General features: G+C 61.0%; 3 protein-coding genes across 3 annotated transcripts; all 3 read left to right on the plus strand.

The window, feature by feature from the left end:
- Positions 1-7,884: 7,884 nt before the first annotated feature.
- Positions 7,885-9,123, plus strand: LSCM1_04150 (uncharacterized protein; the record flags this gene model as incomplete). Its single annotated transcript, XM_067321671.1, has 1 exon — positions 7,885-9,123. One exon carries the CDS (start codon positions 7,885-7,887, stop codon positions 9,121-9,123), a length of 1,239 nt encoding a protein of 412 aa, XP_067177902.1.
- A 5,482-nt stretch (positions 9,124-14,605) lies between these two features.
- Positions 14,606-16,897, plus strand: LSCM1_04151 (uncharacterized protein; the record flags this gene model as incomplete). The annotated part of the gene is made up of 1 exon (XM_067321672.1): positions 14,606-16,897. The coding sequence occupies one exon, from the start codon at positions 14,606-14,608 to the stop codon at positions 16,895-16,897; it is 2,292 nt and encodes a 763-aa protein (XP_067177903.1).
- A 2,222-nt stretch (positions 16,898-19,119) lies between these two features.
- LSCM1_04152 (uncharacterized protein) lies at positions 19,120-23,265 on the plus strand (the record flags this gene model as incomplete). Its single annotated transcript, XM_067321673.1, has 1 exon — positions 19,120-23,265. One exon carries the CDS (start codon positions 19,120-19,122, stop codon positions 23,263-23,265), a length of 4,146 nt encoding a protein of 1,381 aa, XP_067177904.1.
- Positions 23,266-23,687: the final 422 nt, after the last annotated feature.

A 23,687-nucleotide genomic window follows, 5' to 3' on the forward strand; every position in this document is an offset into this window, starting at 1 on the left:
GTGTGTGTGCATGTGCTCCTATCTGTTCTAGCAACTATGGTTGTCGAATTCGTGTCTTTTGCTTTATCCTTTCCGTCGTCGCTGGTGTGGCGGGCCTTGTCGTCTGTTGTGCGCAGGCCACTCTCCTCCCCCGTAGATTTTTGGCAAGGGAAGCAGACGCGCGCCGAAAGGGGAGAGAAAAAAGGCGACCTAACATTCGCCTCTCCATCTACGCAGCCTGCTAATCTTCACGCCCCCCCTCCCCTCCCCCAACTGGTCACGCGCAGAGCCTCGAAGCAATTCAGCGCTTTGGCCCTCCCACCGACACACACACACACGCTCCCCCTGAACCTTCTTTGATGTTGCTGTTCACCTCTCCGCCCACCTAACACTGCTCGTCTGCGGTTTTTTTCGTCGATGACGTCGTCGTCTTGAAGCTCTCTCCTCCTCTTCTCTCATCGATCGTTGCCTGCCGCTGCTGTCGTAGTCACTCTTTTTTTTTCGCCTTTCCCCCGGTCCCCCCCCCACCCTCCCTCTTTTAGTTGCCTTTTTTCGCCACTTAATGGTCATCTAATCGAATCAAAGCGCACACAGCTGCACGCATTCCCTCTGTATGCTCTCCCACCCCCACCCCCTCATCCTCCTCCTCCCTTTACCGTGCCTCTGGATACGTGTGGGTGCGGATGTGGGTGTGCAAGGAAGGGCCCCCTCTGCAACGATATTCCCTTCGCCGTATCTTTTCTCTCTCTCCCCTTGGCAGGTATGGTTCGTCGGTCGCTGTCAAGTGTAAGCATCTGTCTAGGCTTCTCGGAATAGATGTCGTTGCACCTGCGAGTGCGCACCCTACTCATCCACACGGCTCCACCCATAAATATATGCATACGCGTGCGCTTACAGCAGCACCACAAGCGCCGCTTTTTTTTCTTTGTGCCTTTTCTCTCGCGCGCGCGCGTTCTCCGAGGGTGTGTATACGTATGCATTCCGCCTTGTCTGTCTCCCGACGTCGTCTTCGTCCTCTGTCGTAGCGCAAGTGACTTCGAACGCAATCGCATTTTCTGTCTCGTCTATCTGCGTACATCTCTTTCCCCATCGCTTGCAGCAGCAGCAGCACCACCACCACCACGCGTTTTATTCGTCCCGAATCATCACCACCATATCTTCCCTCAGTGCACACACACACGCACACACCTTCTTTCCGTTCGATTTCGCGCGGCCTCATCCCTTTGCACTTTTCTTTGGTTCCCTCTGCGTGCTTATCGATCTTGGTGGTGGTGATGGTGGTTTGGTCTGGGGGAAAAGGGGGAGGGCAGGGAGTGTTGTCTTCTGCATCCTCACACTTCCGTCTCCTCCTCCTCGACTCCATGCGTCCCTCTCGCTCTGGCTCTCTCTCGGTTGCACTTTTCTGAGGTGTGGCTGCTGCCCATTAGAGCCCGTGATGACTCTCCTTCCCCTCCCCCACCCCTCAAACACCACCACCACACGCCCCTCCTTCCCCATATCTCTCGCCCTTCCCTTGTGAATGTATAGATGTGTGTGTGTGTGTGTGAGAGCATTTCTTCCCGCGTCTTTGCTCTTGCTTCTTGTCCACCTCAGCTCTCACACCTCTCGTGCTGTTGGCGACACCCACGGTGGTGTTCAGATGCAGTGCCCGCACAGTGGAGCCGGCACAGACCCCGCGGCTGACGCTCTCTGAGGCTCGGGCAGTGGATGCTTCGGTATCAGCGGAGAGGTCGAGGACGGCGCTGTTTCGTCTTGTGCTGGCTGACGGAGGCTCGTGTCGATCACTAAACTCAGTTACGCGGCCCTCCTGTTTTTGCTGCTGCTTGGTTTCTCCCCAGCGTTTCTACTACGCTTTCGCGCTGCTGTGCGGAACGATGCTGCCAGGCCTGCACTGGTCCCGCGGATCGGGTTAACCGTGAGTACATGGAGACGTGGATGAAGTGTGGCTGCATGCGTTTATATGCGAACTGACTTGTAGGAGATGGGCACGTTGGGAGCGTTACAGAGAGAATTTGAAAAAAAAAAAGGTCGGCTCTGATGCTCTCGCTCTCTCCTTTTTTGTTTTATGTGTGTGTGTGTGTTTCTGCCCAATCGATGCATTGCAGCGGTGTGCGAGTCGCTCTGCGAGTTTTCTCTCCCTTCATCTGTGTGCGTGTGTATGTGGATGCTGTTTTACATGCAGGCTTCTTCGTATGCCTCTCTTTTTCTCCTCGTCGCCGCTTCCTCCTTCCCCTTTCCATTCCGCCCGTTCTTCTGGTCGAATCTGACTTCTCCCTCTCACCTTCTCCCCCCCGAGCATCACCGCCATCCGGCGTCGCGCGGTGTGGAGGAGTATGCCAAGCATGGATGCGCGCATCTTCGCACCATGCGAGCAAGCAACGACAGGCATAGCTGTAATGGGCCGTCATCGCCTTCTCCCTTGCTCGCCTACGCGTCGATTGACGTCTATATGCCGCCGCCACCCCCCCCCCAGACCGATACCCTTGCACGACTCAAAAGAGTGTGAGGCCGACGGCTCTCAAAATGGCGGCTGCGCGTGGTCGCAGTGCAGACGTGTATGCCTTTTTTTTGCCCCCACTGCGTAGAAGTCCTCACATTCTATACACATATATCTTTCGGTCCTGTATGCTGTCCATGCATGCCGCTTCTGTTTTACAGACACAGACTGCGGATGTTAGCGACAGCGAAGAGGAAGAGGGTGGGAAAGATTAACGAAGCTGTCTCGGCCCCCCTCTCTTTCCTTCTCTCTCTCTAGCGTCTGATCCCTCTCTCCGTCCCCCTCCCCTGGCTGGTCCCGGTGGTCGATCGTGTTGCTCTTGCCCAACCTTCGCCTTGCACGTGCCATCTCCGACACCACCACCCCAAAACTCCTCACCTCAGGCTTACTTGGCCACACGGGGTGGCTTCGTGCACAAATTCGCGTTTTTTCTTCTTTGTAACGGAGTGCGTGGCGGCGGGTGGGGAGAACTCCGCCACAGGGGAAAGAGCCAACGGCGAGCGCGAGCAACGATAATGGAAGCAGCCCACACGGAAGTGCGACGCATTCTCTTTGTTCTCCGCTCCGCCCCCCCCGCCCCTCCATTCTGCAGGACGGCGTTCCCTCCCCCTTCCTTGTCGTGTAAGCGTGTCTATATTTTCTGTTGTTTGTTTTCACTGTTGGGAGGGGGGTGGGGCTGGCAGTGATTTGTCCGGATTGCTGACTCTCTCTCTTTCTTTCTCTCATTCTTTCGGTCTATGGCCTGAGTTTTCTTCTGTGTTGTAGTTCTGCTCTTGGCTTGGTGTTCAGTTTGGTGTGACTGTCTACGCGTGGTGCAGCTCACTCCTCCTCCCCTAAGCTCCATCCCTCACATCACGCTCCTTTTTTTGGTGATGGGTGGGGAGGAGGAGGGAGGGCAGGGAGGGCGGGTAGCACCTGGGCGTATTCGCACGCACGTTCCTCTCGCTCTCCCCCCTCCTCCACCTCTCTCCCTCTCTCTGCCTTTAACGATGTCTTCGGCCTTGCTTTCTTGTTTGGTGACACGCTGACCACTTCAATGTGTCGGTCGGGTGTGTATGGCGTCCTCTCGCCTTCACATCTCCTCCTCCAGCCCCATGACCATCACCCCTCTCCCTTAGACTCCGCTGGAGCTGATATACACCGCTGCCCGTGCGACCTTGACCCGCTTGCTTCGGTTTACTGTGTTCTCTCTCTCTTTCATTTCCCTGTTCCCGGACTCTGCGCTCGCATGTCCCACCGAAATTTCATATCGAAGGTGTTGACTGTGCTCTCGCCCTCTATTCTCTTCGACACACTCGGCGTATCGTCGTGGTTCTTTTTGCCTTCCGCATCTTCTCCGCTCTTCCCTCCTTTACCATGCACGCGCACGCACGCACACACACGCAGGGCACATGGTCCACGTGGCGTCTCTGGCTTATCCTGCTTGTGCTGCTCCATCCTGTGCTGCATATGTGCACGCACTTCAAGTGCGACTCGCCCTTTCCTTTGCTTTCACTTTTCGTGTGTGTGTGTCGCTAAGGTGACTTTCCTCCGTTGTTGGATCTCCCCTGATGCTGTTGCGGGACTGCTCAGGTGCTCCATAATGCAGCAGTGCCCCTTTTGCCCGTAGGAGAGGGGGAGGGGCGCGTAAAAAAAAAATCTCATGGAACACCATTCCCGCTTTGTGGCTCTCTCCTTATTATCGCCCTCTCTGGGCGCTGGTCTTAGCGCGAGCCTCTACGCAGACGCCTGCCCAGAGGAGGAGGAGGAGGAGGGGGGATAGGGGGGAGCGCATATTGACAGGCAGCCGCGCATCAAAGCGGAAGACGGCAGGGCGGAGGGGACCACATCTGGAGGGGTTCGCATGCTCTTTGGTGCGGCATCTCTCAGTACCTTCCGAGCTGCATTTTCATCGGTCTGTCGCTCTTTAGACGGCGCGCCTTCTCTTTCCTACTTCTTCTCCTGCCCACACCACCGACCACCACCCCTTCCCCAGCCCCGCTCATGGCATGTCGCACAAGGCCTTCAACTCTTTCCCGAACCCTCCTCTTTGCCTCCCCACCCCCGGGGGGGGGGTGCGGCGCGTTGCCGCCGACCAGCGATCACTTCGCTTTCCTTCAGACCTCGCTGAGGCCCTTCTCTTGGGTAGCACAGATACACATGCACACATACACCACCCAATAGCCGGCGCGCACGCGCACATCACCACTGCACCTTTCGCTCCCATAAGTCATCGGACCCGGTTGGCTGTGCCTGCGCGAGCACTCACCTGCATCCGCCGCCTTTTACTCGTTTCACTTTCGACTCGGGTGGTGGTCTGCCGCTGGGCATCGGTATGCGAGCGCGTCACCTGCCCATTCTCACAGCTGTCTGCCTCCTTTCCCCAGGCACTGGTGGCACGCACGTCGAAGTGCCTCGTCGCCGCCTTTGCCTCGGGAGGGTGCGTGCATCTCGCCCGCTTGCGTCATGCAGCACGTGAGCGCGCCTGTGCGCGTCAGCGGAAGAGACAGCAAAAAAAGGGAGGGCCATGCAGAGGCGGGTCCATCCTAACCGCAGCTTCTCTCTACTGTGCCTTCATATGTCGTAGAATCGAATGCGGGGAAGAGCGACAGCACCGGTGTACATTCGGAGAGGCAATAAAAGTTGTGGGCTCTCTTACGGTCTTCATGGCACGGAGATGGGTGTGCACCTACGGCTCCTGAAGCGTCCGTAGATGATCTCGCACGCTGTGTTCGCTTCGGTGCCTCTTGCCTCTCTCAGCATGGATCCCTCTTCCTGTATATCTATCTATCTATATAAGGTCTGTTGGCCGCTGCTCTGTCTACTTCAATTTTTCATGTTGACAACACACACACACAAATCATAGCCGCCCACCATTTGCCTCTGCACACGCACACTCTCTCATGTGACTAGCACACGCTACTCCTTGTGTTGCGCCTATTCACTTCCCTTCACCTACAAAACTTCACTGTCGAATGCCGCTCTCCCTCGTCTTTGCTTTCTGCAGGACTGTTTCTTCGCCTTTCAAACATTCTCCCTCCTCTTCCGTCTTTTCAATGCTCTTCTCAAATCCTCACATGACTCGTGTTTGTGTGTGTGTGTGTGTGGCACCCTTTCTGCGTTTGTTTCGTTATGCCTATCTCCTCTTGAGCTACCTGTGCGACTCTCCTCCTTTTCTTTCGCTCTCTCTCCTTCTGAACATACGCGCAGAGGCACGCACGCGCGCGCACACTCCTCGCTCTCGCACAGCCTTCCTATCCGCCTTCTCCATCGCGCCGTAAACGTCTCCTCCTCCTTTCTTGCCCATCCTTCCGTACTCCCACCAACAATACTTTCTCCGCCCCGCATACCATGTTTGGACTACTTTCTGCACCACGACACCTACGTATGCGTCTCCATAATGAACGATCTCCGTCGTCTTTGCCTCCTCTACACGCCCCTCCTCACCCCTCCTCCTCCTCTTTACCGCTCATCGTTGATACACTTCGCCTTCTAGTGTGTTCCAGTTATTTACCCTCAACCCCATTCCCCTCCCCCTGCCTTCCCCCTCACTGTCTTGTAATCTTCGCTTCCCTTGGGTTTCCGTTCCGTTTTTTCTCTTGTGTTTGTAACGCTGTCTCTGCGCAGCGCTGACTGTGACAGTGTGTCCTCTCCTCCCTTGCGTTCGCCTCACTGCTCGTGTCGTGGCGGCGGTGGCTGCGATGGTGCTGCTGTAATCGCGCTTCTCGGATGGCGACCGTGCGGGGCACGTCGTCTTCTGTGTGCGCGCCTGCCTTCTCCGTTCCGACGCCCGCATGTGCGTGGGCTCGTCTAGCTGTGATCCCCCGGAGGCGGGGGAGGCGGGGGAGGCGGGGGGCGCGACGGAGAGTGGTGGGACCTTGACTACGTATGGGCGTGCCCTCGCCCCCTCTCCCCACTGCCTCTCGCTCTCTCCCTCTCTGTCTGTCCGTATGCGCACGCATGCGTGTGCGGACCTGTCACAGCGGCTGCTGCGTGGCCGCATCTCTGTAGGGCTGTCTGTGTTTGCGTCGGGCCATGTGGACGCGCGACGTGAGTGCATACGGGAAGCAGCAGACGAAAGCGAAGTAGGTGTTGAGGGGTGCGTCGCTGGAGCTTGGGAGACCGCACGCCTCGTCCGCGTCCCTGGGCCTCTCTCCTACGGGCCCTGGCGCGCTTCGGTGATGAGCGGGGGAGGTGCGTTGCCCTTCTCACGAGTGTGTGCTCTCTGCGACGTCGCGTGTGCCTGCCTTTCGTGCAGCGCACTCGTCATTGTGTGCGTCCGTGCCTGTGCTTGCCGATCTCGCTCGCCAGCCCCCCGCCCTCGCCTCCCCCTTCCGCACACGCACACACACACACGCACACCGTCTCTCACTAGCACAGCGTCTGTCTGTATACCTGCGCGCATGCGCACACATTCGCACACGGAGGCATCTCTTTCGCGCGCTGTGTGTAGACGAGGTGTGATTTTGTGCAGCAGCGAGTCCCTTACAGCGCACGCACGAGCGCCGGCACGCGCCTCCGTCTTTCCTGTCTGTTGCCCCTTCTCCCCCACCCCATTCCTCTGCGCTGCTTGCGCGCACCCCCACTGTCTACCGCTTCCGCTGCTGTCGCTTGCAGGCACGGCTGCGGCGGCGCCAAGCCCCTTTATGCCTGCGCTCGCGCTGTCCCTCTCGCGCGTAGGGCGGGCTTTTCCTCTCCCCTCTCCCGCGCCGCTGCAGCGCGGAGCACGCCCAGGCACGCTCCACCCTGCATGTGTCCCGGCGGTGGCAGCCCGCTCGCCCGCGCGCGATGAAGCGAGCGGGGGCGCGTATGCTGCGGTGCCGTGGGATGGGCGCCCTGCCAAAGACGCCAGCGATATGCCTTGCGCCTGCGACGCTCACTGAGGGCGCGGACGCGAAGGCTGCGGACGGCCCCCGGTGCCGTGGTTCTCACGGACGCTGGCCGACCGAGCACTCGCTCGACGGCGCCGGCCTCTTCGTACCGGGTGGCAGGGGCGGCGTGTGCCTGCTGGGACGCGCGTTTCGCCCGCCTTTCGTGGTCGCCTGCCGGGCTGGCGCACGGTGCAGCAGCGGGAGTTTTGTTCGCCGTGGGTGCCCGCCTCGCCCTCGACCGCACCCGCCGACGGTGGGTGTGCGCACTGCGTCACGACAGCAGCGTGGCCGCTCCCGCCCTTGTCGGGACGGACATGCGCGTGTAGGGGCGTCTCAGCAGAGCCCACGGGTCGCTGACGTCTTGCCGGGGTGAAAGAACGTACTCAGGATAGCGCCGACCGGGTGCGCGCGGCGCGGATTCGGACGCGCTGTGTCGGCAGGCGCGAGATGAGCGCAGGTCGCGCCATAGCCCTGCCGCCGCCAACGCATCGACCGCAGCGGTGCCTCGTCTCCACCAAGCCGGCAGCGGCGAGCCCCCGGCACAAGGGCAGGCTCTGTATGTGTCCCTCCCCCCGCTCTCTCCGCAGTCATCATTCCCCCTTCTCTCCCCACCCCCTCGTCTCCTCGACCGCACCACCGCTCTGCAGCGCGCGCATCCACTCCTGCTCGCCCTCGCCTGCTTTCCTGCGCCCCTCTCTGCGCTGCCTCGTGAGCTGTTCGGCTGCCGCCTACGTGGTCCGTGGCGCGTACCTCGATACACGACCCATACGGAGTCGGAGCGTCATGGCCACCGCTACCGACAGCACAAGCTCTGGCCGTCATCAGCGGCGCCTCGGCCACGCCGCAGGGATGTCTCGTGCGTTCCTCTGCGTGTTTGTTGGCCTCCTGTGCCTCGGCGTGGCGAGCTCCGCTGCATACGACGCCTCCCTGTACCCGATCAACGACTTCGTCCTCGGGTATGTGATGACGGGGCCAAAGCTCATCATGATCGTGGATGAAAGGCCGACAAACTTTGACCCATTGGTGTTAACGCGCAACCTATTCGAAATATTTTCGAGATACGATACTGCCATCGCGAACATCAGCTGTGTGACGGTGGTGGACTGGTGTGCCGTCAACACACCCAATGTCCAATACAACATGTTCTGCCCGTATGGCTCGAAGCACAACGACGACCCGAACTACAACTTCGTGTTTGCGCAGGTGGTGCTGTGCGGGTGGGACGGGACGACTACTAAGTATCCAGAGGAATTCAACCTCGAGGAATTCGGGGTACCCAGCGAGCTGGGGGTAAAGGAGTTCGCTGGCTTGTTCGATGATGACGTGAGAAAGCCGGGCTCTGGGGACATTTACGTCGTGAACTTCACCTCCGGTACGGTCGCCTACGCTGTGTTCGGCTTTCTGATCGGCATCGTCGTGCTTGCCGCCTTAGTGGTGGCGGTGTGTGTCTGGCTGTGCGGCAGCCGCCATGCCAACCGTAACAAGAGCATCGTGGACCGGGCCATCCGCGCCGTGCGCCTCAGCTATGTCGCCACCCTCGCCGGCCGTGATGCGCCGCAGCAGTACCAGCCATACTTGGGCTACCAGTACAGCATGTACGACGAAGATCATGAAAACGAGCCTGCTGATCCGAACTCCCCCTACTGGGCGAACTCGCCGGGCGCCGACGGTGATGTTGGAATGGGCAACGCCAAAGGCGGTGACTTCTCGCCGCGGGACGGTGACGGCCGCGAAATGAAGGACGTGGACGGCGTGCAGTCGGAAGCGTGGAGCAGCCCACGGTCGAGGGAGCCGTGACGCAGACAGGGGAGGGAGCGCCGTGTGCGTGCGCGTGGCTCTCTCCGCTTCCCTCTGTGGGGCCGTGCCGCCGGCTGATGCAGTCCCTACGGCCGCTTTGCCTCCTGTCGTATTTGCCTCTCCTCCCTCTCCCCCTCCCCGTGCCTGCGCGCCTGTTCTCGTACGCGTCCACGGCCGCTGCCAGGTGTGGCCGAGTGCGGGTGTGCGTGTGCGTCGCCTGCACGGGCCCCTCCTACTCTCTTTTCCTCTCCCTTACCCTCTCTTCTCGTGCTTTGATCTCAGCCCAGGCGAGGAGAGGTGCTGAAACGTCGGGGGCGCGAGCGGGAGCGAGGGGGCGACCAGCCCCAGCGCCTCGACCGCGGCTCACGAGGCGGCCGCGGGGGGCTGGTGAAGGCGGGCAAACGCACAGGTGCGCGGGTGCCGCAGGCGCTCTATGCGCGCTGTGGGCCAAGACCTCGGCGTGCGACTGCGTCCGCGCGTGCCCGAATCCTCCGTCATCCTCCCGCGGCCTGCCGCCCCCGTGTCCCCGACCCCCGTCTCGTTCCGCGCCCCTCCTCACCCCTCCCCATTAACCCCTCCTCCTTCTCCTTTTGCACGTCGCTGATAGACTTCGCCTGCGTCTATGCTGTTCCGGTTATTTACCCTCAACCCCATTCCCCTCCCCTGCCTTCCCCTCACTGTCTTGTAATCTTCGCTTCCCTTGGGTTTCCGTTCCGTTTTTCTCTTGTGTTTGTAACGCTGTCTCTGCGCAGCGCTGACTGTGACAGTGTGTCCTCTCCTCCCTTGCGTTCGCCTCACTGCTCGTGTCGTGGCGGCGGTGGCTGCGATGGTGCTGCTGTAATCGCGCTTCTCGGATGGCGACCGTGCGGGGCACGTCGTCTTCTGTGTGCGCGCCTGCCTTCTCCGTTCCGACGCCCGCATGTGCGTGGGCTCGTCTAGCTGTGATCCCCCGGAGGCGGGGGAGGCGGGGAGGCGGGGGCGCGACGGAGAGTGGTGGGACCTTGACTACGTATGGGCGTGCCCTCGCCCCCTCTCCCCACTGCCTCTCGCTCTCTCCCTCTCTGTCTGTCCGTATGCGCACGCATGCGTGTGCGGACCTGTCACAGCGGCTGCTGCGTGGCCGCATCTCTGTAGGGCTGTCTGTGTTTGCGTCGGGCCATGTGGACGCGCGACGTGAGTGCATACGGGAAGCAGCAGACGAAAGCGAAGTAGGTGTTGAGGGGTGCGTCGCTGGAGCTTGGGAGACCGCACGCCTCGTCCGCGTCCCTGGGCCTCTCTCCTACGGGCCCTGGCGCGCTTCGGTGATGAGCGGGGAGGTGCGTTGCCCTTCTCACGAGTGTGTGCTCTCTGCGACGTCGCGTGTGCCTGCCTTTCGTGCAGCGCACTCGTCATTGTGTGCGTCCGTGCCTGTGCTTGCCGATCTCGCTCGCCAGCCCCCGCCCTCGCCTCCCCTTCCGCACACGCACACACACACACGCACACCGTCTCTCACTAGCACAGCGTCTGTCTGTATACCTGCGCGCATGCGCACACATTCGCACACGGAGGCATCTCTTTCGCGCGCTGTGTGTAGACGAGGTGTGATTTTGTGCAGCAGCGAGTCCCTTACAGCGCACGCACGAGCGCCGGCACGCGCCTCCGTCTTTCCTGTCTGTTGCCCCTTCTCCCCCACCCCATTCCTCTGCGCTGCTTGCGCGCACCCCCACTGTCTACCGCTTCCGCTGCTGTCGCTTGCAGGCACGGCTGCGGCGGCGCTAAGCCCCTTTATGCCTGCGCTCGCGCTGTCCCTCTCGCGCGTAGGGCGGGCTTTTCCTCTCCCTCTCCCGCGCCGCTGCAGCGCGGAGCACGCCCAGGCACGCTCCACCCTGCATGTGTCCCGGCGGTGGCAGCCCGCTCGCCCGCGCGCGATGAAGCGAGCGGGGGCGCGTATGCTGCGGTGCCGTGGGATGGGCGCCCTGCCAAAGACGCCAGCGATATGCCTTGCGCCTGCGACGCTCACTGAGGGCGCGGACGCGAAGGCTGCGGACGGCCCCCGGTGCCGTGGTTCTCACGGACGCTGGCCGACCGAGCACTCGCTCGACGGCGCCGGCCTCTTCGTACCGGGTGGCAGGGGCGGCGTGTGCCTGCTGGGACGCGCGTTTCGCCCGCCTTTCGTGGTCGCCTGCCGGGCTGGCGCACGGTGCAGCAGCGGGAGTTTTGTTCGCCGTGGGTGCCCGCCTCGCCCTCGACCGCACCCGCCGACGGTGGGTGTGCGCACTGCGTCACGACAGCAGCGTGGCCGCTCCCGCCCTTGTCGGGACGGACATGCGCGTGTAGGGGCGTCTCAGCAGAGCCCACGGGTCGCTGACGTCTTGCCGGGGTGAAAGAACGTACTCAGGATAGCGCCGACCGGGTGCGCGCGGCGCGGATTCGGACGCGCTGTGTCGGCAGGCGCGAGATGAGCGCAGGTCGCGCCATAGCCCTGCCGCCGCCAACGCATCGACCGCAGCGGTGCCTCGTCTCCACCAAGCCGGCAGCGGCGAGCCCCCGGCACAAGGGCAGGCTCTGTATGTGTCCCTCCCCCCGCTCTCTCCGCAGTCATCATTCCCCCTTCTCTCCCCACCCCCTCGTCTCCTCGACCGCACCACCGCTCTGCAGCGCGCGCATCCACTCCTGCTCGCCCTCGCCTGCTTTCCTGCGCCCCTCTCTGCGCTGCCTCGTGAGCTGTTCGGCTGCCGCCTACGTGGTCCGTGGCGCGTACCTCGATACACGACCCATACGGAGTCGGAGCGTCATGGCCACCGCTACCGACAGCACAAGCTCTGGCCGTCATCAGCGGCGCCTCGGCCACGCCGCAGGGATGTCTCGTGCGTTCCTCTGCGTGTTTGTTGGCCTCCTGTGCCTCGGCGTGGCGAGCTCCGCTGCATACGACGCCTCCCTGTACCCGATCAACGACTTCGTCCTCGGGTATGTGATGACGGGGCCAAAGCTCATCATGATCGTGGATGAAAGGCCGACAAACTTTGACCCATTGGTGTTAACGCGCAACCTATTCGAAATATTTTCGAGATACGATACTGCCATCGCGAACATCAGCTGTGTGACGGTGGTGGACTGGTGTGCCGTCAACACACCCAATGTCCAATACAACATGTTCTGCCCGTATGGCTCGAAGCACAACGACGACCCGAACTACAACTTCGTGTTTGCGCAGGTGGTGCTGTGCGGGTGGGACGGGACGACTACTAAGTATCCAGAGGAATTCAACCTCGAGGAATTCGGGGTACCCAGCGAGCTGGGGGTAAAGGAGTTCGCTGGCTTGTTCGATGATGACGTGAGAAAGCCGGGCTCTGGGGACATTTACGTCGTGAACTTCACCTCCGGTACGGTCGCCTACGCTGTGTTCGGCTTTCTGATCGGCATCGTCGTGCTTGCCGCCTTAGTGGTGGCGGTGTGTGTCTGGCTGTGCGGCAGCCGCCATGCCAACCGTAACAAGAGCATCGTGGACCGGGCCATCCGCGCCGTGCGCCTCAGCTATGTCGCCACCCTCGCCGGCCGTGATGCGCCGCAGCAGTACCAGCCATACTTGGGCTACCAGTACAGCATGTACGACGAAGATCATGAAAACGAGCCTGCTGATCCGAACTCCCCCTACTGGGCGAACTCGCCGGGCGCCGACGGTGATGTTGGAATGGGCAACGCCAAAGGCGGTGACTTCTCGCCGCGGGACGGTGACGGCCGCGAAATGAAGGACGTGGACGGCGTGCAGTCGGAAGCGTGGAGCAGCCCACGGTCGAGGGAGCCGTGACGCAGACAGGGAGGGAGCGCCGTGTGCGTGCGCGTGGCTCTCTCCGCTTCCCTCTGTGGGGCCGTGCCGCCGGCTGATGCAGTCCCTACGGCCGCTTTGCCTCCTGTCGTATTTGCCTCTCCTCCCTCTCCCCCTCCCCGTGCCTGCGCGCCTGTTCTCGTACGCGTCCACGGCCGCTGCCAGGTGTGGCCGAGTGCGGGTGTGCGTGTGCGTCGCCTGCACGGGCCCCTCCTACTCTCTTTTCCTCTCCCTTACCCTCTCTTCTCGTGCTTTGATCTCAGCCCAGGCGAGGAGAGGTGCTGAAACGTCGGGGGCGCGAGCGGGAGCGAGGGGGCGACCAGCCCCAGCGCCTCGACCGCGGCTCACGAGGCGGCCGCGGGGGGCTGGTGAAGGCGGGCAAACGCACAGGTGCGCGGGTGCCGCAGGCGCTCTATGCGCGCTGTGGGCCAAGACCTCGGCGTGCGACTGCGTCCGCGCGTGCCCGAGTCCTCCGTCATCCTCCCGCGGCCTGCCGCCCCCGTGTCCCCGACCCCGTCTCGTTCCGCGCCCCTCCTCACCCCTCCCCATTAACCCCTCCTCCTTCTCCTTTTGCACGTCGCTGATAGACTTCGCCTGCGTCTATGCTGTTCCGGTTATTTACCCTCAACCCCATTCCCCTCCCCCTGCCTTCCCCCTCACTGTCTTGTAATCTTCGCTTCCCTTGGGTTTCCGTTCCGTTTTTTCTCTTGTGTTTGTAACGCTGTCTCTGCGCAGCGCTGACTGTGACAGTGTGTCCTCTCCTCCCTTGCGTTCGCCTCACTGCTCGTGTCGTGGCGGCGGTGGCTGCGATGGTGCTGCTGTAATCGCGCTTCTCGGATGGCGACCGTGCGGGGCACGTCGTCTTCTGTGTGCGCGCCTGCCTTCTCCGTTCCGACGCCCGCATGTGCGTGGGCTCGTCTAGCTGTGATCCCCCGGAGGCGGGGGAGGCGGGGGGCGCGACGGAGAGTGGTGGGACCTTGACTACGTATGGGCGTGCCCTCGCCCCCTCTCCCCACTGCCTCTCGCTCTCTCCCTCTCTGTCTGTCCGTATGCGCACGCATGCGTGTGCGGACCTGTCACAGCGGCTGCTGCGTGGCCGCATCTCTGTAGGGCTGTCTGTGTTTGCGTCGGGCCATGTGGACGCGCGACGTGAGTGCATACGGGAAGCAGCAGACGAAAGCGAAGTAGGTGTTGAGGGGTGCGTCGCTGGAGCTTGGGAGACCGCACGCCTCGTCCGCGTCCCTGGGCCTCTCTCCTACGGGCCCTGGCGCGCTTCGGTGATGAGCGGGGGAGGTGCGTTGCCCTTCTCACGAGTGTGTGCTCTCTGCGACGTCGCGTGTGCCTGCCTTTCGTGCAGCGCACTCGTCATTGTGTGCGTCCGTGCCTGTGCTTGCCGATCTCGCTCGCCAGCCCCCCGCCCTCGCCTCCCCCTTCCGCACACGCACACACACACACGCACACCGTCTCTCACTAGCACAGCGTCTGTCTGTATACCTGCGCGCATGCGCACACATTCGCACACGGAGGCATCTCTTTCGCGCGCTGTGTGTAGACGAGGTGTGATTTTGTGCAGCAGCGAGTCCCTTACAGCGCACGCACGAGCGCCGGCACGCGCCTCCGTCTTTCCTGTCTGTTGCCCCTTCGCTTCCGCTCTCCTCGAAATCTGCCGGCGTAGTCATGGGCAGTGTCTGCTCCTCTGGCGAGGATGCGCGGCACCGCCGTGAGAATCGGAAGAATCGAATCAACCCCACGGAGACGTACGACAACTGGCAGCAAAAGATGCTGCTGGATATCGGCGCCGACCCGCTTGCTGTCATCCGGGACTTTCCACGGATGAATGTGTTTGTACACAGCGATACGTGTCTAAGCTTCTCGCAGAGTCGCGGCAGCCCCATCTCTGTCAACGGGGTGGCGGTGTCGAGGATTAGTCGTCAGGCTCTAGAGAGGCCACGACCACAGTCGCCTCTAAACCCACTTGCCCGCGGGCATAGCAGCCAGCCATTTGTGTACGTAGACGGAGGCGCGATGGAGCGCGATGGCTCTGGTATAAGGTATATAGAAGCAGAGTCGACGCAGCACCTGCATCGTCTTGGGCGCATGGAGAAGGGGAGCAGCGCATCCCCGCGAGGAGTCCGATTGGCCGGTGCTTGCGATAGCGTCGGTGTCGCATGGGCCCCATCGATGACGACACCGTTGCCGCAGCCTCATTCCGAGACCCACCTGGTGGCTCGAGGCGACACCGAGGGCCCGCACCCCACAACTCAAGAGGCATTTTGTGACGACGACGCCTTTGGGGCTCGCATGCGGCGCGTTCGAGAGGTGGTGCTGCTGCTGTCAGAGCTGTGTGACGAGCGTGCGACGTTCGGCGCCGCCTTCGCGAGCGCCTGGGACCGTCTGGTCGCGCACAGCAGAGGTGGCAACAGCCGCAGCAACAGACAGGACAGCGACGCGGGCGGCGAGTCCGCCGTGGGGTCGTTACAAGATGGGCGCCCGCCGCTCTCTTTCAAAAAAGTGCAGAATTGCTCTATCTCGCTTGACGTGCATCAAGTCCTGTTAAATGCCTGCATGGATAGTGGCATGCTAGTGCTGTTGGATGACGCTGCCCTCGCACCGACCCTCGAGCCCTCACTGTTGTGCACCGCTCAGTCACGGGTGGGTGCGAGCGTTCCGTCGCCCATGTCGCTGCGGTCCGGCACACTACCAGGGCTGGTGAACCGCACTCCTCAGCCACACTCGTTGAGCCCATCAGTACTCCACGAGGGCCTGTCAAGCACAGCGACTAGGCTCATATCTGGCAGGGAAATAGGCCCGAATTACGGCGCTGCCGGCAGTACCGGCACACCGAGTGGCCCTGCATATATGACACGCACTGGTCGTAGTGCCCCCCTACAGACTACCCCTTGCTCGGCCGCCGCGCTCGTCACAACGCCAGGCCGCTATGTTGTGCGCAGCGCCACCTTTCATCTGATGCAGTTCACCACTCAGGGGGTAATGTTCCTCCCGGTGCAGCGGCTGAAGCACGTGCTGTGGATGCCGTGGGCTTCGCACATGCAAGACGTGGCGTGGTCGATCCACTTTTACGTAAAGGAAGCGACGCCGGAGGATGTGCTGGCACGCCAGCAGCACCAACTCAACATGCGGTGCAACACCTCGGCGTCCCTGCAATTGCCGCACCCGGACTCGTGGGCGGCTGGGGCGGATGGTCACCAAGACTCGCTCTCGGAGACTCCAGCGTCGACTTGCGGCACTGCCGACGCGGATGGGTGGAAGCTGCCTCCTCTCACTGGCGTCGATGCGAGCCCAGAGGGAGGGTACAATACCTGTAGCGCAGGTGGTGGCGACAGTGGGCGCCACAGCAAGGTCATAGTGATCCAGCATGTGCAAACAGGTCGGCACTACGTGGCGAAAGGAAAGCTCAAAACAACTCCGCGCTATGAGCTGGAGTGGGTGTGCACCATTCATCTTGACAAAGACGCCCTGCTGAAGATGTTTGCACCGCACCAGGGGTGTAGCGTCGCTGCGAAGAATGCAGCAGCCGCACCGCTTGTGGCGTGGGATATGGCCGCTGGGGTTGTCTCTGCAGCTTCGCATCGGCGTAAGCGCCTGAGCGATGGCGAAGAAGCTGAGACTACGTGCGTGAACGCGCCCTCCGCAGACACGAAGTCAGACAGCGTTGGCGAAGCGGCACTCTCACGCAGCCCTGTGTCGGGTCCAGATGCTGCTCTTTACCCCTCACCGCTCGCCGTGGATGTTGGCGTGCGCACCGTGCAGCCGCAGCAGAAGCCGCGCGAGGTGTTGCAAGCTGCTATCGAAGTCGTCACCGCCCGTTTGGAAAAGCCGCCGCATAAGCTCTGCATGGCCTCCTCCACATGGCGCAAGCGCAAGGAGGAGCTTGACTACGTGCTAAAGCAGCAGTACAAAGTGCAGCTGGAGCAGGTGGATAGGTTGCCCATGAAGATGCTGTACTGAGGTCAAAGGTCATTCTTTTCCTCAGTGCAGCCACGCTTACGCGAGGGAAGAAGTTCAGCTCACCATCTGCGCAAGCTGCACGCTGTGCCACGGTCCCTCTCGCAAACCTCTCTCCCTCGTGTGGCTCATGCACCTCTTTCTTTTTCGTGCTTGGAATAGAACGTTTTAGTGTGCGTCTTTCTGTGTGTGTTCGTGTAAGTTTGTGTGTAGGTCATTATGCATCAACTTGCTCACAGGGAGGGGGGTAGTCGAGGACTTCCGCAACGGCACACACATATATATATAAGGAAAGGAGAAGAGAGAGGAGAGAAAGAAAAAATGTGGATGGGGTTAGCCTGCGTTCCTCGACCGCTTAAATTGACAAGCGACTCGCGCCGCCGATCACGATGCGCATGTCTCCCCCTCCCAACTCATCCGTGGACGAACGCGTTGGGCAAGGTCTATGTTTGTGAGCTCATTTTTCATTTTTTTGTACCCCCCTCCCCTCCCCTCCTCCCCCCTCTCGTCGGCGGTGATATGACGGCCCCATTTGCCCGCCGAGCCTCCTCCTTCGTCTCGACTCCTTTTTTATTTGATGCATGAGAGTTTTCGGCGCTGTTCCCTTTTCCTGCGCAGTCGTCCCCTCCCGCTATGCTGCGCTCCTGCGCAGCTATGCATCCCGTCAGGTCGGTTTGGCTGGGCTCTCCTCCCTTCCCCGACCAACGTTTTCTTTGGTGTGTTGTCTGTGTGCGTGTCTGGGCTACGCCACATCCCGAGCTGGCTCCAACGCTCTTTGGCAGCGTGTATATGTAGATGCACACGTGCACCCTTGCGTACTACTGTGGGGGGGGAGAAGTTGAGAGGCGAGGAGAGGAGGGGAGGGGGTATTCTTCCGCGAGTGCTGACCTTCCCTTGATGGGTCCCCCACCACCACCCCTTTTTTTGCTGTCTTTGTTGCTGCATTTACCTCTTCTACACCTCGGTGCGTCTCTGTCAAGGAAAGTCAGACAGGGTGAGGCGGAAAGGGGAAAAGAGAGGAGGGGAGAGGGACATCGCAGAGTGTGTTGTGTGATTGGTCATCGGTGACGGTGATGTGGGCAAATACAAAAAGAAAAAAGAGCACCTACGCATGCCAACCCTTTCAAGCGGAATGAGAAGGAGGAGGGGGCTGTAGTCTGTGTGTGCTTTTCCGTGTAACCTTTGCGGTATACCCTTTGCGTACACGCTGTCCACAGATGTGGGGCCCTCCCCTCTCTTGCTCCTCCTCCTCCTCCCACCACCACCACCACCCCCTCTCCCTTTCCCGCTTCAGCGCACGCCATCGCCGGCTCACCACGGCGTCCGCATTCAAAAGCACTCGTGAGATCTCCACTCACATCCCCCTTCCTCTGTCCCTCTCTCTCTCTATCGCGCACTCGCTCCTCCTTTCCCCGCACCCATGGCAGCACGCACGCATACAAGTAAAAAAAGGGGGCCAAACCTGCCACACGCAGCGCCGTTCCAACCATCACCGTCTCGCCACTTCTCCTCACCCCTCTTCCTCTCCTCATCTCCTGTGACAGACGAATGGAACTTTGGGTTATCTGACAGCAGCTGCTCTTCAATCCTCGTCTTATCCTCCCCCCATTCGTGTCCCCTGCCCCATCCCCTCGGTAGCTTCTTGTCTTGAACCCTTTGCTGTTCATATTGTTTTTTTTCGGCGCTGCTCGTCGATCACGTCTTCCGCCGATATCATCCTCGCTCCTAGCCTTCGTTCCCTCACATCTCCCCTCCCGTCACCACCACGCTGACGACTGGCCCACCAAGGCTGGCAGAGAGAGCGGTGTCTACGCTGCCCCCGAGACTCGTCTCAAAGTTCCTTCAAATCACACTTGTCGGGTTGTATATTTGTTTCTTGCTTCCGCGTACGTGACTTCGGGCCACGTTTTGCGTGTCTGCGGGCTAAGTCTCTCTCTCTCACCCACACCCACACACACATGTACATACAAGGGTAGAGCGGCACCTCTATTTCCATCGGTCATTGTGTGCTGGTCTGAGTGGTCCAGTGCACACATCATCCCGCTATTCTTTAGTACTTTTTTTTACTTTTGTTCGGTGAGCGCGCTCCCTTGTAATATATTCTTGTGCCGCACCCAACCTGCACCCCATCGCCTCCCATTCGCATACGCCCACAAACCCTCTGGCGTCCTTCACCCTTGCACTCTCTACCTCCACCAGCACCAGTCATACCTGCTTTCGGCGCGATGCTAAGGTGTCCGGATTGCGGGCTTGTATTCGAGTCCATGCACCATCTCCAGCTGCACCGCCAGCCTGGCATATACTCGGTACCGTCCTTAGGAGCCCGGGCCGCGACCTCAGCGCCACAGCCGATGGCCTATGCTGCCGGCTATCCGATGCTGCCTGCCGCTGATCCCATGGGCCACGCGAACGGCGCTAGCTTCGGCGGCTGGAACTCTAGAAAGCCTAGCTACGGCATGTATGAGGCACCGGCGCCCCCTATATCTAATGTTCAAGGGCTGCACATTAGTCCCATCGAACGCGAACTCGAGCAGCTGCTGGCCATTCAGCGCAATCGGCAGGCGGCCGACATGGCAGAGCGGGAGCGCATGATGCTCGATCAGCAGGTGAACCTGGATTTGCCGGCGCGCCAAGCGCAGCTACAGCAGACGCAGCAAGCGCTGAAGGATCAACTGCTTCAGTTGAAGCTGCAGCTCTTGACGAACCAGCAGCAGCACCACTCCGGAAACAATATGGACATCGCCTTCCTCCGAAGCGAAATAGCAGCGATACGCGCTGCTCTGTCCTCGATGAACATGAACGGCAGCGCTGGCAGTGACCCTGGCCCGAAGCAGCCGAGGCCGCACAAGTTGCCACCACAACCAGCATCAGCAGCGTGCACCAAGCACTGCCGCAGGCAGCGCAAGTGCGAGAGCGACAGCGACAGCGACGAGGACGACTCGTTGGAGAGACTCAATGGCGTCCTCCAAAGCAGTGCGAACGACGACGACTCGAGGGAAACTGGTGAGAGGGATCGAAGCGGCCGCAGCACGTCACGCAACACCGCTCTCCTCAGCTCAGCACCGGCGCATAACATACGTGACGTCCTGAGAAGCATGCAGGCTGAAATTCGCAGCTTACGGGCCATGAGCGCCACTCGCACGAAACCGGCGTTCCCTACCGTCTCCACTTTGAAGTCTGGCCTGCACTGGCTCGAGATTGCCACTCTCGAAGGCGTTGCCATTGCTGCTCCTCTCGATGAATTGGAGGTGTCCATCAAGACATACTACATGTCGTACGCGCACAACGAGTATCTTCTCGAGCCCTCGGTCGAGCGCCGCTTCCCACAGTACCCTCCGCCATTGTCCCGTCGTGGTGCGAACACAATGCACGTCACGGTCCCGCCAGTCGAGTTCATGGTGCATGCGCCGAAACAAATGGTCGTAATAGCGCTGCGGATATCTTACCGTGGCCGTCTGCTGTGTTGGGCCGTCATCTTCGCCAAGGCCACCGGCAGGTTCTCGGAGGGTATTCGGCATGCCCCTTTCGATCTTGCCAAGGCACTGCAGTCACCTGGCGATATTGTCGCCGGGGCGAGCGTCTCTGGGTACATAGAGGCCGACCCCAGTGACATCCTGCAGCGCGCCGAGGCCATCCTAAACATCACTGGCAGTTCCGGCCTGCCCTCCTCGCGGAAGCAGCATGTACAGCTACCTGGACTACCACCGCTCCCGCCACCACCGCAGCGGCTGCCCTTGCTACCAGGCATGCCAGGATGCGAGGGGCCCTTTCTACCACCCACGCTAGAGAGCAACACAATGGTACTGCAGCCAACCGCGGGTCCCACGGCGCACTTCATCCTCCCTCCGCCCGTGGGGGTTTCCATTCTAGAGTGGAACCAGCAGGTGATGACGCACATCAAGAGAATACAGACGCGCCAACCCATGAAGGGCATCCCAAGGGCGACGGACACGCCTCAGCCGCACAGTAGACAGAGTCACAAAGGGTCTCACGGTAGTCACGCCACGCCAGTCGAGCCACGGCGGCGCCAGCAGATGGTGAGCGACAGCAGCAGCGACAGCAGCAGCGACAGCGCGCGATCATCCTCCTCATCTTCCTGTCCGTCTTCCTCACCGTCCTTCCCCATCGGAAGCCATATGAGCGGCTCCTCACCTCCGGATCACGGCGCGGGCGAGATCACCAGAGACACGCCTAAGCACCCTTCCGGCAAGAGGCAGCAGCAGAAACAGCTCCCTCCCGGTCACCATGTCGCTGCACACTTCGCTGAGGCCCCCTCAACGCCGATGTCAGCGACTGAGGTGCCCGTGGCGCAGCCGTGTATAGTCCCCAGTCACGAGCCGCAGAAGTCCACCAGGGAATCTGCTCTCGTAGCGTCGGCGAAGAAGGTCAACTCGCCTGATGTACCACCGCGCCAGGCGCACACGCCGCCGCCGCCGTCGGCGGAGGCCTCACTTTCTCATCCAGCAGCCGACGCGGCCCATGCTTTGGAGCTGCCTCGCAAGCCTGCGTCACCGGAGGATATGCCTTCGCCGCCATCAACGTTTTCGAAGCAAAGCGAGCCGGTGCTCCCCCAAGCTGCCGCCGTAGCGACACCACCAGCACTGAGCAAGGTTCCTCACGAAGACATGCCACTTGTCGAGCGCAGCCGTCTACGGGCTTTGACAGACCCGCAGGGCAATCTTGCAGTGCCTCCGGACTACAAGATGAAGCCTAGCAACCCGCCGTGTGTGAACCTGAACATGTTTGATGTCACCGCCGACCCACCCGTGAACCCATGCGTGTTGCTTGGCCTCTCGAAGCCGACAGATGTGCCGCCATCGGCGCCGAAGGCACCGGGGCATGGCGAGAAGGGTAGCGCGGTCGACCTGTTTGTGGACGGCGTAGTCGGCGTACCGCTCGACGCGGTGTGCTCGCGCGTGCTGGTGTACGTCACTGACGAACTGGACCCCCAGACTGGCGCCACCGTGAACGCGCTGCGCCACCCCCGCGTCTTCATGCGGAAGCCGAACCTTGTTGCCTATCAGAGCCTCACCTCGAGCAGCATCGAGCCCGAGTTTCAGGTGAAGATGAGCGTCCATGCTGGAGATTACACTCACGCCGTCGTCATCGTGGAATACGTCAACGGTCGCCAAGGCTCACCCATTGTGCTGGGTCACTGCTGCTTGCCCATTAACAAGCGTTTCCTTGCCGGCAACTTTGTCGCGCGCGTGAAACTCGGCGATCCCCGTCGCTCACAGGAGCGCGCACTGGATGAGATGCGCCCGCCTGATCGCATCTGTGACGAGCAGAAGCGTGCCACAGAGGGGTACAACCAGGCGCAGCTGGAAGCAAGCGTTGACTCCCAGGCGCTGCGCAACCTGATGCCGGCACCACCGCGCAAGCGCGCTGAATGTGTGCCGCTCGGTTACCTAATCTGGCGCCTGGAGAGTCCCGATATGAACAGACCTTTCTTTGAGATGCCGCAGCAGGTGCCTCTGTCACAGCAGGAAATGCAGCTCTTCGCGGATCGCAGGAGTCACGCAGATGTGACGCCAAGCTCGAAGGGGCTAGCGTCGGAGAAGGCGGCAGACGGCGCCTTCATAGGCGCCGGGACGACGCAAACCGACTCTGTCAGCTACGTCGCTCCTTTTAGCCCGCAGCGAGGCGCCTTCGTGAAGGTGGAGGGCATTCGAGGCATGGGCGACGACGCAGCCATGTATGTCGTGGTGGTTTACATGGCGAAGGCGCCGAAGGGCCGCCGAATGCGTTACACGATGATGCCCGACTGGAACTCGGACGTTGGTGCACCTATGTTTAAGGACCCCCCCTTTGTCTTCCAAGATATTCATTACGACCAACTGAATACTACGACATATATGCTGCTGAAGCTGTCGGCTCTGGAGAACGTGGCATCAGAGCCAGTGGTAGAGTGCGTCGGATGGACGATGAACAAACTCTTCATGGACGAAGTGCCGGCGCTTCGCCAAGGACGGTTCACGTTGCCGTGGATGCATGGGACTCTGCCCTTGGCCGTGGTGCAAGAGCTTCTCACCCAGCCTGCCGGTGCTGTGTTCCTCAGTCGGATGAAAACAAAGGTCATAGCCTTCCTCGAGCCCAAGGCCACCCTCACCATCAGTCAAGGCGATCCGGCATGCTGCGTGGCGCTTGTGGACGAGACACCCGGTCGCGCGCAGCCGCGCCAGCTACTCATGCCAGCAACCATCAAGAAAACGTTTCCCTCCCACACGTGCGAAGGCATGGTGGGCTGCACGTTGCGAAGAGCCAATGAAATGTGCTTTGGCAGCGCCGACCCGCAGGAGCTCCTGAAGCGCTTCAACACAGCAGTGCAGAAGTTCCTTAATGAGAGCACGCAGCACTTCGAGGAGCTGTAGATCACCACCCCTCATGTAGGCCCACGTGCGCACAAGCACAGAGGGATCGCGTTGCCGTATCCTTGACCGTGCGCGTTTGACATCTCGACTTCCCCTTCCCGCCACATCACTTCGAGCGGCATCCGCCCGCACCCAAGCCATCCATTTCCTTCGTCGACGTCTTCCACTCCATAACTACACACATGTACAGCAGTTCCTCAGTGCATCTCTCCACTTCAGCGCTGCTTTCCGCCTTTTGACAACACCTCGTGCCCCAACAGAAGCGCGCACGCCCACCTCTCCCTCTACCCCACCACCTCCATCACCCTGTTCAAACTGTATTTCGCCGCCCACTCCCTACCCCATTCCTCTGCGCTGCTTGCGCGCACCCCCACTGTCTACCGCTTCCGCTGCTGTCGCTTGCAGGCACGGCTGCGGCGGCG

This window comes from Leishmania martiniquensis, chromosome 26 (genome assembly GCF_017916325.1).
Source record: "Leishmania martiniquensis isolate LSCM1 chromosome 26, whole genome shotgun sequence".
Lineage (NCBI taxonomy): Eukaryota > Euglenozoa > Kinetoplastea > Trypanosomatida > Trypanosomatidae > Leishmania > Leishmania martiniquensis.